The sequence below is a fragment of the Oncorhynchus clarkii genome, chromosome 20 (genome assembly GCF_045791955.1).
Source record: "Oncorhynchus clarkii lewisi isolate Uvic-CL-2024 chromosome 20, UVic_Ocla_1.0, whole genome shotgun sequence".
In the NCBI taxonomy this organism is placed as follows: Eukaryota; Metazoa; Chordata; class Actinopteri; order Salmoniformes; family Salmonidae; genus Oncorhynchus; species Oncorhynchus clarkii.
The window spans coordinates 84,291,028-84,304,899 of record NC_092166.1 but is presented as its reverse complement, the minus strand read 5'-3'; the positions used below and the strand labels follow the sequence as shown (position 1 = coordinate 84,304,899).

Sequence of the window (13,872 nt, the reverse complement as noted above, 5' to 3'; positions counted from 1 at the left end):
GGAAAACAATAGCAAAGAAGCCTCATTCATTACAAAGGTCGTAGTGCAAAGGCATGGTTATTGTATATTTGACTAAACCTGGTGTGGCTCTGAAATAATTATTTTCAATGAGCAGAATACAGTTCACGACATTCTGAAGACAAGGAAATATTTCAACGATATTACATGTATAGAAGCAACATTCGTGATTTCTTGCCAGATTGGTTATTTCTTTTAAAACAGAGAAGAACAATGAAGCTAATAAAAACACCATATCCCAAAGATACAGCATATAAAGTTGAAAAAAAATTAACATTTGATTACTTAGAGACGGGGCATTTTGATAAAACAATACAATACTTCCCTACAGTCATGGAAGAAAGGCATTTCAGTCTTCATAACTTGTAGCTTTCCAGATGTGTTTCCTGAAGCTTCACTTCACAGAAGACTGCTCTGCATTTCTACCACTAGGTATCTTAGTACATTTCATTTTTTCATTTTTTAACGTTAAACCTAGAGCTAATAAAGCTTTGCTCCAATGTTTGTCTCTTGTGGATCTTGTACTCTGCCCTTGTGGTTGTTTTTATCCTGGGAGGACCTCCTCTTCATCATCAACTCTTCAGAGTCACGACAGAGTCCTTCATCGCTGGCGGCCTGGAGGCTGTCGAAGGTCCCCTGTCTCTCCCCATTGGTCCTCAGGGTCTTCTCCTGCCTCCTCCTCCTCTTACACTGCTCCGTACAGCGGTCCAGGTAGCTGAACGTACATCTGGTGTCGGTGGTGCAGGCGTACATTCCCACGGGCACCGCCAGCACCATGGCACACATGATCACAATAATATGGATGAACTTCTCCCGTTGTTCCAGCTGGCTGATGTCACTTTCTGTTAAGAACACGATGCACTGACCGGCACGAGGGGTCTGGTTCTTCAGCGTCACACACACCTCGTATTTACTAACCGGTAGGAGGCCGTTGACCTCATAGGTGTTGATGCCCGGCCCGATGTATGTCAACTCCTTTTTGTCAGAGTGGTATTTCCCCAAGTGGATGGTGAACCAGGTCTCTGCAGGGTTGTCCGTCGCAGCGTACCACTCCAGAGTGATGCCGTAGACCGTCTGCTTGGAGATGCGTATGTCAATGTAGACGTTCTCGTCGGCTGAGGACAGGGGGAACGGGGGACGAGACATGGCGGCACCGCCGGAGGAGGAGGAGGCGTTGAAAGACTTGATGTTGATCAGGAAACTGACGGAGAAGTTGCCGATAAAGTTGTTGGCGAAGCAGGTGTAGACGCCTCGGTCTTCCAGGTGAATGGATGGGATGACCAGCTGAGATCTGATGGTCTCATCGTCCACACGGGTCTCTGCCACTGAAGAGGGAGAGAAAGGACAATTATCCCACTTGGCATACACTGGTTGAATCAACGTTGTTTCCAAGTCATTTAAATGAAATGACGTTGAACCAACGTGGAATAGACGTTGAATTGACATCTGTACCCAGTGGGATGTTGAGTTGTTGGTGTTTAAACAGGTACATATTGTATATTTACAATATTGACAGTAATATGTTGCATTATGAATAGGGAAATGGGGGGTACCTTGTCAGTTGTACAACTGAATGCATTCAACTGAAATATGTCTTCAACATTTAACCCCTCTGAATCAGAGAGGTGCGGGGGGGGGGGGGCTGCCATAATCGCCATCCACGTCTTCGGCGCCAGGGGAAATGTGGGTTAACTAGACACTATTGTTGAGTTTGCCTACAAGAAAAGCTGTTGCAATCAATCTATGGCGGCTTTTCTACTTAGAAACGTAGAAACATCAAGAGCCTACCAAAGTCATGAATGACTTACACATGCATTAGCCTGCTTGTCCTAAATCCTGTCATCAAAGTGGTGTAGCTTACAATAAACTAGGACTGACATATGATATCGTGGTAAATACCCCACTGCACCAAAGTCACAGCATTCTAATGGATGGTAGCCTAGAATTTGCAATTAAATAAAACCTTACCAGTAAATCCCTTTATAATCTTCAGGTTGTATGACCAATGGATGGAGGGTTCAGGCCTGGCTTTGACTAAGCACTGGAGGGTTACCTTGTCCCCCAGTGACACCGTCATGTTGCTCTCTGTGGCTGAGGCCTCGGGCTTCATGCATGTTTTCAAACCGACTTCGTGGAAGAACTTCCCCGCCCTGGAACTGGGGCCCGTGCACGTCAGGTACGAGTTCATCAGAATTAGAGGTGGACTAATGGTTTTGATAAACTCAACGAAACCTTTGAGGCGGCAGTCACACAGCCAAGGGTTGTCGTGCAGCGCTAAAACAACGTTGGCCTCTCCACTGCTGGCCTCTTTACGTCCTTTTCTCTCCTGAGTGTTGAGGAGAGGCCAGTTGAGGAAGACATCCCTGGATATGACAGTAAGCTGATTGAAGGATAAGTCTAAATAGGTCAAGCCCGGTAGTTGTCTCAGGGCGGATTCCGGGAGCACGTCTAGTCGATTGAGTTTCAGGTCCAAAATGTTCAGGTTCGGCGTGTCCTGGAATGCTGTCCATGGGACTGAACGCAGCTTGTTTCCCTGGAGCCGCAGTTCCGTTAAATTCGTCAGCCCCTCCAGACTCTTGATGTTCATTAGGGTGATGTCGTTGAAATTCAACCATAGAGACGCCAAGGCAGTGACTTTAGAGAAGGAGCCGCTCGGTAATTCAGTCAGGTGGGAATTCTCTATTCGAATTTTACTGAAATAATTTGGGACGTTGTCTGGGATTCGTCCCATGGCTGTTTCCATACAAATTAAGGATCTAAAAATAAAACCAAAACATTATGGGTTATGGAAGTACGGTTAGAGGAAGTTATCTATATTCCTTTCATCATAGACACATGCGGCACGTAGCCTAGCGGTTAAGTGCCGACTTTGTGAACAATTTGTGGATGTGCTCCTGTAAATCACTCTGGATAAAAGCGTCTGCTAAATGAATTAAAATGTCAATGTAAAATGTTATCTCTCCATATTGTCTATTGTTAAAACCAGTCATGAAAAGCCACCATTGAGTTCAGTAATAGCCTACACTTGATCAGTCAATACTGCATATAACGTCCTGACACCGTAAGGAAACTCGGTACAAAACTAGCTACACAAGAACTGACAACAAACGACTTACCTTCCCAAGTTATCATTTGTGCAAGAGCAGCCGGGTAAACAAGATGTCGAGGCAGGAGTTACTTTATAGAATAGCCAAGCTATAGCTAATACTGTATACAAGGTGGCCATAATTCCTTTAACAGAAACCCATGTGAAGCATTAGAGCCGAGCATCTCCACAGGGAGGGACGGACAGTAGAGGTAAACCTATTACCTTAATCTTCCTTGATGCAATCCCTTTGAGACACCAAATGATACATTAAAACACGCTGAAAGTTTATGTTTTTTTAAAACTTTTTTAGCTATAATCCTCCTTGTGGGGTGGCAGGTAGCATAGTGGTTAGAGGGGCAAGCCAGTAAACCGGAGAGTTGCCCGTTTGAAAACCGGGTCCTACTGGAAAAATCTGCCAGGAATTGAGCTGGCAACCGGAGGGTTGCTGGTATCAAATCCTACATGCCCCCCCCCAAAAGGATCCATGGCTATTAAATGAGGAACGAATGGAAGAGGTCTTCAGACACAAATATGTACGTAGTCTGCAAACGATACTGTACAAAGTAAACGACCACAGTGGCCATAGACGAACGGTCAAGTTGTGATCAGCACCGTGGACAGCGCCAATACGAAACGCTAAACACAACATAGGCTATCATGTGACAGCTATCCATCAATTCAAATCAAATGTATTTATATAACCCTTTGTACATCAGCTGATATCTCATAGTGCTGTACAGAAACCCAGCCTAAAACCCCAAACAGCAAGAAATGCAGGTGTAGAAGCACGGTGGCTAGGAAAAACTCCCTAGAAAGGCCAAAACCTAGGAAGAAACCTAGAGAGGAACCAGGCTATGTGGGGTGGCCAGTCCTCTTCTGGCTGTGCCAGGTGGAGATTATAACACAACATGGCCAAGATGTTCAAATGTTCATAAATTACCAGCATGGTCAAATAATAGGTCTGGGACAGGTAGCACGTCCGGTGAACAGGTCAGGATTCCATTTTGCTGGTCACAACATGTTTCCTTGTCATTTCTTTGTCAGCCCTTCAAATGTATATTACCATATCATATAATCATATAAGGTCATAGGTCATAGGTCATATAATATCATAGTGTACGTTCTAAGGCTTGGCTTAATGCTATTGCCCTAGCATACTGGTGCTATGCCATGCTGTGGCTTGGCACCTGAATGTTTACATCTGCCTGTTTTCACCTCTTGATAATTCACTATTGACACCGGATGGATATCACCCCATTCTGATGTCCTGTATCTTTGAAAACAGAACCTGTCCTCTGATTGGTTGAACAAAATGTTTGTCAAAGTGTTCTGGGAAGGAATATGCTATTATAGAGCAGGTAAGGACTTAAGAGGACACAAACATTTATAAAAAAATATTTATTTATACACATACAGAACCAGTCAAAAGTTTGGACACACCTACTCACTCAAGGGTTTTTCTTTCTTTCTTTTTTTTAACAATTTTATACATTGTAGAATAACAGTGAAGACATCAAAACTATGAAATAACACATATGGAATCATGTAGTAACCAAAAGTGTTAAAGAAATCCAAAATATATTTTAGATTCTTCAAAGTAGCCACCCTTTGCCTTGATGACAGCTTCGCACACTCTTGGCATTCTCTCAACCAGCTTCAACCTGGAATGCATTTCAATTAACAGGTGTGCCTTGTTAAAATTAATTCCTGCATTTGAGCGAATCAGTTATATAGGTAACGGTGGTAGACAGAAGACAGCCCTATTTGGTAAAAGACCAAGTCCATATTATGACAAGAACAGCTCAAATAAGCAAAGAGAAATGACAGTCCGTCATTACTTTAACACATGAAGGTCAGTCAATCCGGAACATTTCAAGAACTTTTAATGTTTCTTCAAGTGCAGTCGCAAAAACCATCAATCACTATGATGAAACTGGCTCTCATGAGGACCGCCACAAGAAAGGAAGACCCAGAGTTACCTCTGCTGCAGAGCATAAGATCATTAGAGTTAACTGCATCTCAGATTGCAGCCCAAATAAATGCTTCACAGAGTTCAAGTGACAGACACATCTCAACATCATCTGTTCAGAGGAGTCTGCATGAATCAGGCTTTCATGGTCAAATTGTGGCATAGAAAACCTTACTAAAGGACACCAATAAGAAGAAGAGACTTGCTTGGGCCAAGAAACACGAGCAATGAACATTAGACCGGTGGAAATCTGTCCTTTGGTCTGATGAGTACAAATTGGAGATGTTTGGTTCCAACGGCCGTGTCTTTGTGAGATGCAGAGTAGGTGAACGGATGATCTCTGCATGTGTGGTTCCCACCATGAAGCATGGAGGAGGTGGTGTGATGGTGTGGGGGTGCTTTGCTGGTGACACTGTCAGTGATTTATTCAGAATTCAAGGCACACTTAACCAGCATGGCTACCACAGCATTCTGCAGCGATACTCCATCCCATCTGGTTTGCGCTTAGTCACACTATCATTTGTTTTTCAACAGGACAATGACCCAACACATCTCCAGGCTGTGTCAGGGCTATTTGACCAAGAAGGAGAGTGATGGACTGCTGCATCAGATGACCTGGCCTCCACAATCACCTGACCTCAAACCAATTGAGATGGTTTCGGCTGAGTTGGACCGCAGAGTGACGAAAAAGCAGCCAACAAGTGCTCAGCATATGTGGAAACTCCTTCAAGACTGTTGGAAAAGCATTCCAGGTGAAGCTGGTTGAGAGAATGCCAAGAGTGTGCAAAGCTGTCATCAAGGCAAAGGGTGGCTACTTTGAAGAATCCTATTTTGATTAGTTTAATTTTTTTTTTTGCTACATGATTCCATATGTGTTATTTCATAGTTTTGATGTCTTCACCATTATTGTACAATGTAAAAAAGTTTTAAAATAAAGAAAAACCCTTCAATGAGTAGGTGTGTCCAAACTTTTGACTGGTACTATATATCAGATCAGATCATAGATATATATTACAAAATGTATAGTATGTTAGGTTTGATTGGACAGTAAACCTGGCACATTAACGTTTATGGTAAATACACAGAGGTACAAAATATCGCTACAGATATGAGTTGCTTCACCAATACTTTACATGTCCATTATTTCGTCAAATAAAAACTACCAGAATTCTGAGGTCAGATTCATTTCAGAATAACTGTCATTACTCTTCCTCCGTATGTTAAAAAGATGGGTTTCATGTATTCTGGTAGAATGTGCCATTTTGGGTTTCCTTATTCCACCAAGAATTTCTGGAAAACCTGGGAATTTTGTAAAAGTTAGCATAACTGTGTAACCCTAGTGTCATTTCAAAGAAAGGCAACTGCTTACACTATGTTACCCCCTTAAAAGTGCATGACAAATATAAAATGCTTATTTCCACATTTTAAATAAAAAAATTGTTTCTGTTTTTTTTTTTAATTTTTTTTTTTTTTTTACAGTTCACCGGGTCAAGGTTGGCCTGTATTTCTGCAAGGCTGTATAATCACAGTTATGTCAGCATTTATTTATCCTATTTATCTAGACTCACATATATACCACACTTGTCCATGCAACTGTCCTTTGGTTTCTGCCCCGTCTCTGAGCAGTTTCACTCATCTACAATACATCACTTGCCAGAAGAGACCAGCCAACCAACTTCAGTTCTGCTTGGAAAGGACAGATTTCTCTGCCCTGTAAAGGTTGAGGCCTTCATTTGGTATCAACAAAAGTACTCACTAGGGGGTCCCTCATTCCTACAAGTAGCCCCAGAGTCCACACTGGATCTAGCAGAGAGCAGTCTGTTGGACTCGTCTGGGTGTTGCCTGGCAAGGTACTCCCCCTCCATCCCCTTAGGCTTCTGTCCTGGGGAGAGGGTCTCGAATGTTACATATGAGTCTTGAATATCTTTGGATTTCCTCCCCAGTAGCTTTTTACAGCGCTTCTTGAGCGCCCCACAGCAGACGATCAGTGTCAGGGGGACAGCGATCACGCAGGCCACGGTGATCACCACCACGTTAATGAGCTTCTGGGTGCCGCTTGCGCTGGCCGCCTCGTCCGTTGAGAAGATTACACACTGCTCCTTTTTAGGGATCAGGCCTTTGACGCAGACGCAGGCGATGTACTTTGTCCTTGGCACAAGGCCGTCGATGGTGATACGGTTCTTTCCCACGCCTACGTTGATCCTCCGCATGTCCCTCTCGCCGAAAACGGCATACAGGACGCTGAACTCGGTGGTGTTCTTGGCCGTCGGGGCCCGCCAGTTCAGGGAGACGGTGTGATCGGTGTCCCCGATGACCTTCACCGATCGTACCACCCGTCTCTCCGGCGGCGCCGATGCCTGCAAAGAAGAGGCGTTGGCTGCCAGGTTGCTAAGAACCTCCTTCTCCACTTCCTTAATAATCGCCGGCTCCGTGGCAGGAGGACCGGGCGTCTGTCCATCGGCCACACTATCCAAAATACTGTAGCTCTCGATATCATACCTCCCTGTGAAACCACTCGGTCCGAGTGGCTCGATGATGGGCATAGCTGCCGTCGTGGTTGGTGGAGGTATGTATCTGGCAACAAGTTTCTTCTGGTAGGCAGCTTTCCCAAATCCACCGGTTTTCCGTCCTCTTTGGTTTCTAGTCTTGGAGCTGCCACCTTGTTCCTCATTTTTAAAGGAGTCTGTAATAACCAGGGAGATGATGGCATCTGCAGTCCCCACAAAGTTGGTCGCTTTGCACATGTATTTCCCAGAGTCCCGGTAAGAGACGGCAGGCACACTCAGGATGGACCAAATGATTCCCTCCTTTGAAACTTCTTCCTGAACTGTGAAATAAATACAAACAAAAAAGTAGTTAGAAGGATTAGTGAAAAGAAAACCGTCCATTCATCTGTAATCTAGGCTATTTCAGCTTCTGACTTTACAACACCCAAAATAGATGTCCTAAGTACTGTAGCTACTTATTCAGGCAACAGGCAGACGTATATATGCCTAGCCTTCAGTCACGGCAGGTCTTAGCCTGATCCCAGATCTGTTTGTGCTGTTCTGTCAACTATGCCAAACAGTTTCCAAGACAGCACAAACAGATCTGGGATCAGGCTAAGACCTGCTGTGACTGGAGCAGGTTTAGAAACACTAAACTTGGAGAACAACGGAAATAAGTCAACAACTTTTTTGTTTGTTGTTGTTGTTGTCCTTCATCCCTTTTTAAAATATGTAGTGACTGCTTGCTCTTGGCTGTATATCTATGTGTTACACAGTAAATAAATTCAATCAATCAATCAATAAATCAATGAATCTCACCAGTGCCGTTCATCTGTTTGCCGTCTGCCCGGGTCCAGGACAGCTCTGGTACTGGGACTCCGATAGTCCCACAACGTAGCAGGACGTTGTTCCCCAGGGAGCTCCTGACCCGGGCCACAGCTGTGTGGACATGGGGCCCCTGACACCTCTGGAGCTCCGTCTCGCTGAACAGCACCCCCGACAGGCTCTCCGGGTCAGCACAGCGCAGCTTGGTGTCGATCAGAACCACAGAGGATGACGGAGACTTCTGGAACTGGACCAGGTCATAGAGCCGGCAGTCACATAGCCATGGGTTGTCATGGAGACCTACAGTGACGAAGAAAATAAATAATTTCACCAGAATATAAACATTTTAGTCATTTAGCAGATGCTCTTATCCAGAGTGACTTAAACTAAGGGATTTAAAGAAACTACAATGGTATCTAAATGAAAATAAATAATAAACACTGTTTTTATCATGGCAATAGATTACATACATTTTAGCATTGCAGTAAATAACACCAGCTCTACCTTGGTAGTACATAACACAAATATATATATATATATACACATTTTGGACAACTCTTCTTGCTCTGTCTGAACTATAACCTTGTGTTATGTGTGTATAAAGTCAGTTTAGCAAGACGTAATAGTAAGTAGAAAGTAATCATGCTAGTTTGAAGTGAGACTAGTGAATGTATTCTCATTAACCCTACAGTATGGCTACCTTTACTACAATTAGAGTAATCATTTTACTACTCTCAAATGTCTGATGCATGTCTCCTCCAACTTTTCATTTGACGCTACGTAACACACCACAGGTACTCATGCAATGCATGTTGGGATAAAAGCACCCTGGCTTTTAATGTTGTGGATGGCATCGATTGTTTCTCACGTTACCTGTGTGTCAATTTGCATGTAATTTAAAGGCTTCTATTTCATCCTGGCTTGCAAACCAAATGGGATTCCCTAAAAGCTCAATAAAGATTGTTTTTAATTGCCGAGCAGATCCTTACCTAGAATATATTTGGAACTGTCCCCATCTTCTTGAGACGGTTTCACAGATAACCACATAGAGAGAACCTCAGGAGGTACGGTGGCCAGGTTGTTGCTAGATAAGTCCAGGTAGGTCAGGTTCTTGATATAAATGGTCGCCTCGGCCGGGATCGACGATATCTTATTGTTATGTAGGTCCAGTAGCCTCAGGTCGGGCATATCAGTCAGAGATTCCCAGGGGAAAGAGGTGAGTGCGTTCCCTTCCAGTCTCAGCTCATCCAGACTTCTCAGGCCACGGAAGCTGTCTACATTCAAAGAGTTCAGAGAATTGAAAGACATCCAGAGAAATTCCAAACTGTTGAGGTAGTGAAAGGTTTCGCTGGAGATCTTTGCGATGGCAGTCTTCTCGATCCGCAGTTTCGAGGTGTCTGCAGGAAAGTTGGGTGGGATCAGAGTAATCTGTGGGTCATTGCAAAGGACACTCCTAGATAGATGGAGAGAAAGGTACACCTCTTATTGAAAGTCACGGTATAACCTAGTGTAAATACGTTCATTCAGATAACTCAACTTTATTACACGTTTAACCCAAATTAACCATGGACTTGTATGGGTTCATGACAGAGGGTAGACGTACAATTACTGCATAAATAAATCAACCAACATATTGTTTAATTTTTGTCAGTTTAATCTTCCGTTTGAACCCTTCTTTCTTGTTGTTTTATTCGGTCTAAACGTTAGTAAAACATGGTTTAGGGATATTTATTAGAACCAAAGAAAGAGGCTTAGAGCGAATTAATCCTTGGGTCTATATATATATATATATATATATATATATATATATATATATATATATATATATATATATATTTTTTTTTTTTTTTTTAAAGAGAGTAGAAGAGAAGCTGACCTCATACTACTTGCACACTACGCACCACCACACAACAACAACAAAAAATGTAGAATAGAAGTTGTTCACATTCACAATTTAAATAGTTGTAATCATTTCTCTGTTTTTTTTACCTTGCTTTGGATCCGTCTGATAATTTGTGAAAGAAGCAGTTACATTGAGACGGACACGCGCTGCAAACAAACGGTCCGAAGCAAAATAATGTCAAGCAGAAACCCAGGCTAAAACCTCGAAACATTTTCTCTCCGAAACTATACTACCAAAATATAGGCCTACTATCAAACTAAACTACAAGATCTCTTTTGAAAGAAAAAAAAAAAGTAATGTTTATTTCGTTCTGCCAAGCCAGCGAAGCATCGTGTTGCTATCTCAGTGCCTCATACGGGTCTGAACGTCGTTCTGAAACCCCAGATTAAAAGGATAGACATGGATTAGTGGAAAGGATTTATCTTCATTGACACGATTATTGCCCCATGGCAAATGACAGGCAGGCTGTGTCGTTTCGCTTTGTTTATATACAGAGTAAAAACCCTCCATATAGTTTATTGGAGGGTTTATTATGGAGATTGGAGTGGACGGTTCGTTTTTGGCGGTTCATTGACTGTTATAGTCGCGCTGCATGCTATTCTATTGAATGTGAATTTGTGAGTTAAGTGAAATGCAAAAAGGAAACTGCTGCCAATGGATAATTGCTACCATTAAAATATAACCATGTAATAAATAGTATACATATGTTTAATTTTACGGGATTTGCTTCAATACATGTATTAAATATTTTTTGAAAACCTCATTATTAGCACAATTTACTCCCAAACCCCTCATTTCAATGTTTCAAATCAAACTCAAAAAGAAAATAGCCATCTGGGATTCTAAGGGATCAGAAAATATTTAGTTTTTCTTTTTAAATCGAGAATTATTGCATTATTATATAGAGTATACGGTTGCGTACCATGGATATGACAGATAACCCATAACCCCCCCCCCCCCCCAAATGTACGAAAATCGGCGCCAAATGTTCAGGCTACACAAGTTATCTATGAAGAAGTTCACTTTACTGTGACAAAGTCAAACTGATGAAGTATCCACCAGTATTATCAAAACACATACAGTAGCCTACTATAACAGTGGTGTATGGAGAACAAGACCCCAGTGGGAACCTCAATAACATGGAAAGGACCAATGAATAGAAGCTAAGAGTAATGTTAAACAAAACGTCCTTCCATTCATTGGATAGGTTTGAAAAATGTTAATAATTTATGTGTTTTGGTGAGTCAGGGTTCTACTGTACACAAGGGGTCATCTGACACTGTTTCAATATTCTATGACTATGATTCTTCATTCATTTAATGTTTAAAGACTTTTTTTTCTGCAGGTCTGGGCACAAATTAGTGGGTAAAAAAACTACTGACCCCTCCTGATACTTTATATCAAACTACTGACCCCTCCTCCTGACACTTTATATCAAACTACTGACCCCTCCTCCTGATACTTTATATCAAACTACTGACCCCTCCTCCTGGATACTTTATATCAAACTACTGACCCCTCCTCCTGACACTTTATATCAAACTACTGACCCCTCCTGATACTTTATATCAAACTACTGACCCCTCCTCCTGATACTTTATATCAAACTACTGACCCCTCCTCCTGATACTTTATATCAAACTACTGACCCCTCCTGACACTTTATATGAAACTACTGACCCCTCCTCCTGATACTTTATACCAAACTACTGACCCCTCCTCCTGATACTATATATTAAACTACTGACCCCTCCTCCTGATACTTTATATCAAACTACTGACCCCTCCTCCTGATACTTTAAATCAAACTACTGACCCCTCCTCCTGATAGTTTATATCAAACTACTGACCCCTCCTCCTGATACTTTATATCAAACTACTGACCCCTCCTGACACTTTATATCAAACAACTGACCCCTCCTCCTGACACTTTATATCAAACTACTGACCCCTCCTCCTGATACTTTATATCAAACTACTGACCCCTCCTCCTGATACTTTATATCAAACTACTGACCCCTCCTCCTGATACTTTATATCAAACTACAGACCCCTCCTCCTGATACTTTATATCAAACTACTGACCCCTCCTCCTGATACTTTATATCAAACTACTGACCCCTCCTCCTGATACTTTATATCAAACTACTGACCCCTCCTGACACTTTATATCAAACTACTGACCCCTCCTCCTGATACTTTATATCAAACTACTGACCCCTCCTCCTGATACTTTATATCAAACTACTGACCCCTCCTCCTGATACTTTATATCAAACTACTGACCCCTCCTCCTGACACTTTATATCAAACTACTGACCCCTCCTCCTGACACTTTATATCAAACTACTGACCCCTCCTCCTGATACTTTATATCAAACTACTGACCCCTCCTCCTGATACTTTATATCAAACTACTGACCCCTTCTCCTGATACTTTATATCAAACTACTGACCCCTCCTGATACTTTATATCAAACTACTGACCCCCCCTCCTGATACTTTATATCAAACTACTGACTCCTCCTGATACTTTATATCAAACTACTGACCCCTCCTCCTGATACTTTATATCAAACTACTGACCCCTCCTCCTGATACTTTATATCAAACTACTGACCCCTCCTCCTGATACTTTATATCAAACTACTGACCCCTCCTCCTGACACTTTATATCAAACTACTGACCCCTCCTCCTGACACTTTATATCAAACTACTGACCCCTCCTCCTGATACTTTATATCAAACTACTGACCCCTCCTCCTGATACTTTATATCAAACTACTGACCCCTTCTCCTGATACTTTATATCAAACTACTGACCCCTCCTGATACTTTATATCAAACTACTGACCCCCCCTCCTGATACTTTATATCAAACTACTGACTCCTCCTGATACTTTATATCAAACTACTGACCCCTCCTCCTGATACTTTATATCAAACTACTGACCCCTCCTCCTGATACTTTATATCAAACTACAGACCCCTCCTCCTGATACTTTATATCAAACTACTGACCCCTCCTCCTGATACTTTATATCAAACTACTGACCCCTCCTGACACTTTATATCAAACTACTGACCCCTCCTCCTGATACTTTATATCAAACTACTGACCCCTCCTCCTGATACTTTATATCAAACTACTGACCCCTCCTCCTGACACTTTATATCAAACTACTGACCCCTCCTCCTGACACTTTATATCAAACTACTGACCCCTCCTCCTGATACTTTATATCAAACTATTGACCCCTCCTCCTGATACTTTATATCAAACTACTGACCCCTTCTCCTGATACTTTATATCAAACTACTGACCCCTCCTGATACTTTATATAAAACTACTGACCCCCCCTCCTGATACTTTATATCAAACTACTGATACTTTATATCAAACTACTGACTCCTCCTGATACTTTATATCAAACTACTGACCCCTCCTCCTGATACTTTATATCAAACTACTGACCCCTCCTCCTGATACTTTATATCAAACTACTGACCCCTCCTCCTGATACTTTATATCAAACTACTGACCCCTCCTCCTGACACTTTATATCAAACTACTGACCCCTC

The 13,872-nt window shown here is 42.3% G+C and overlaps 2 protein-coding genes across 2 annotated transcripts; both read right to left on the bottom strand.

Annotated features, from left to right (window-relative positions):
• Positions 1-288: 288 nt before the first annotated feature.
• Positions 289-3,256, bottom strand: LOC139375734 (leucine-rich repeat, immunoglobulin-like domain and transmembrane domain-containing protein 2). Its single transcript, XM_071117549.1, has 3 exons — positions 3,135-3,256; positions 1,987-2,774; positions 289-1,343 (listed from the first exon to the last, which is right to left on the bottom strand). The coding sequence occupies exons 1-3, from the start codon at positions 3,242-3,244 to the stop codon at positions 499-501; spliced, it is 1,743 nt and encodes a 580-aa protein (XP_070973650.1). The 5' UTR covers positions 3,245-3,256; the 3' UTR covers positions 289-498.
• A 2,695-nt stretch (positions 3,257-5,951) lies between these two features.
• On the bottom strand, positions 5,952-10,629 carry LOC139375733 (leucine-rich repeat, immunoglobulin-like domain and transmembrane domain-containing protein 1). Its single transcript, XM_071117548.1, has 4 exons — positions 10,376-10,629; positions 9,376-9,839; positions 8,381-8,686; positions 5,952-7,902 (listed from the first exon to the last, which is right to left on the bottom strand). The coding sequence occupies exons 1-4, from the start codon at positions 10,498-10,500 to the stop codon at positions 6,815-6,817; spliced, it is 1,983 nt and encodes a 660-aa protein (XP_070973649.1). The 5' UTR covers positions 10,501-10,629; the 3' UTR covers positions 5,952-6,814.
• Positions 10,630-13,872: the final 3,243 nt, after the last annotated feature.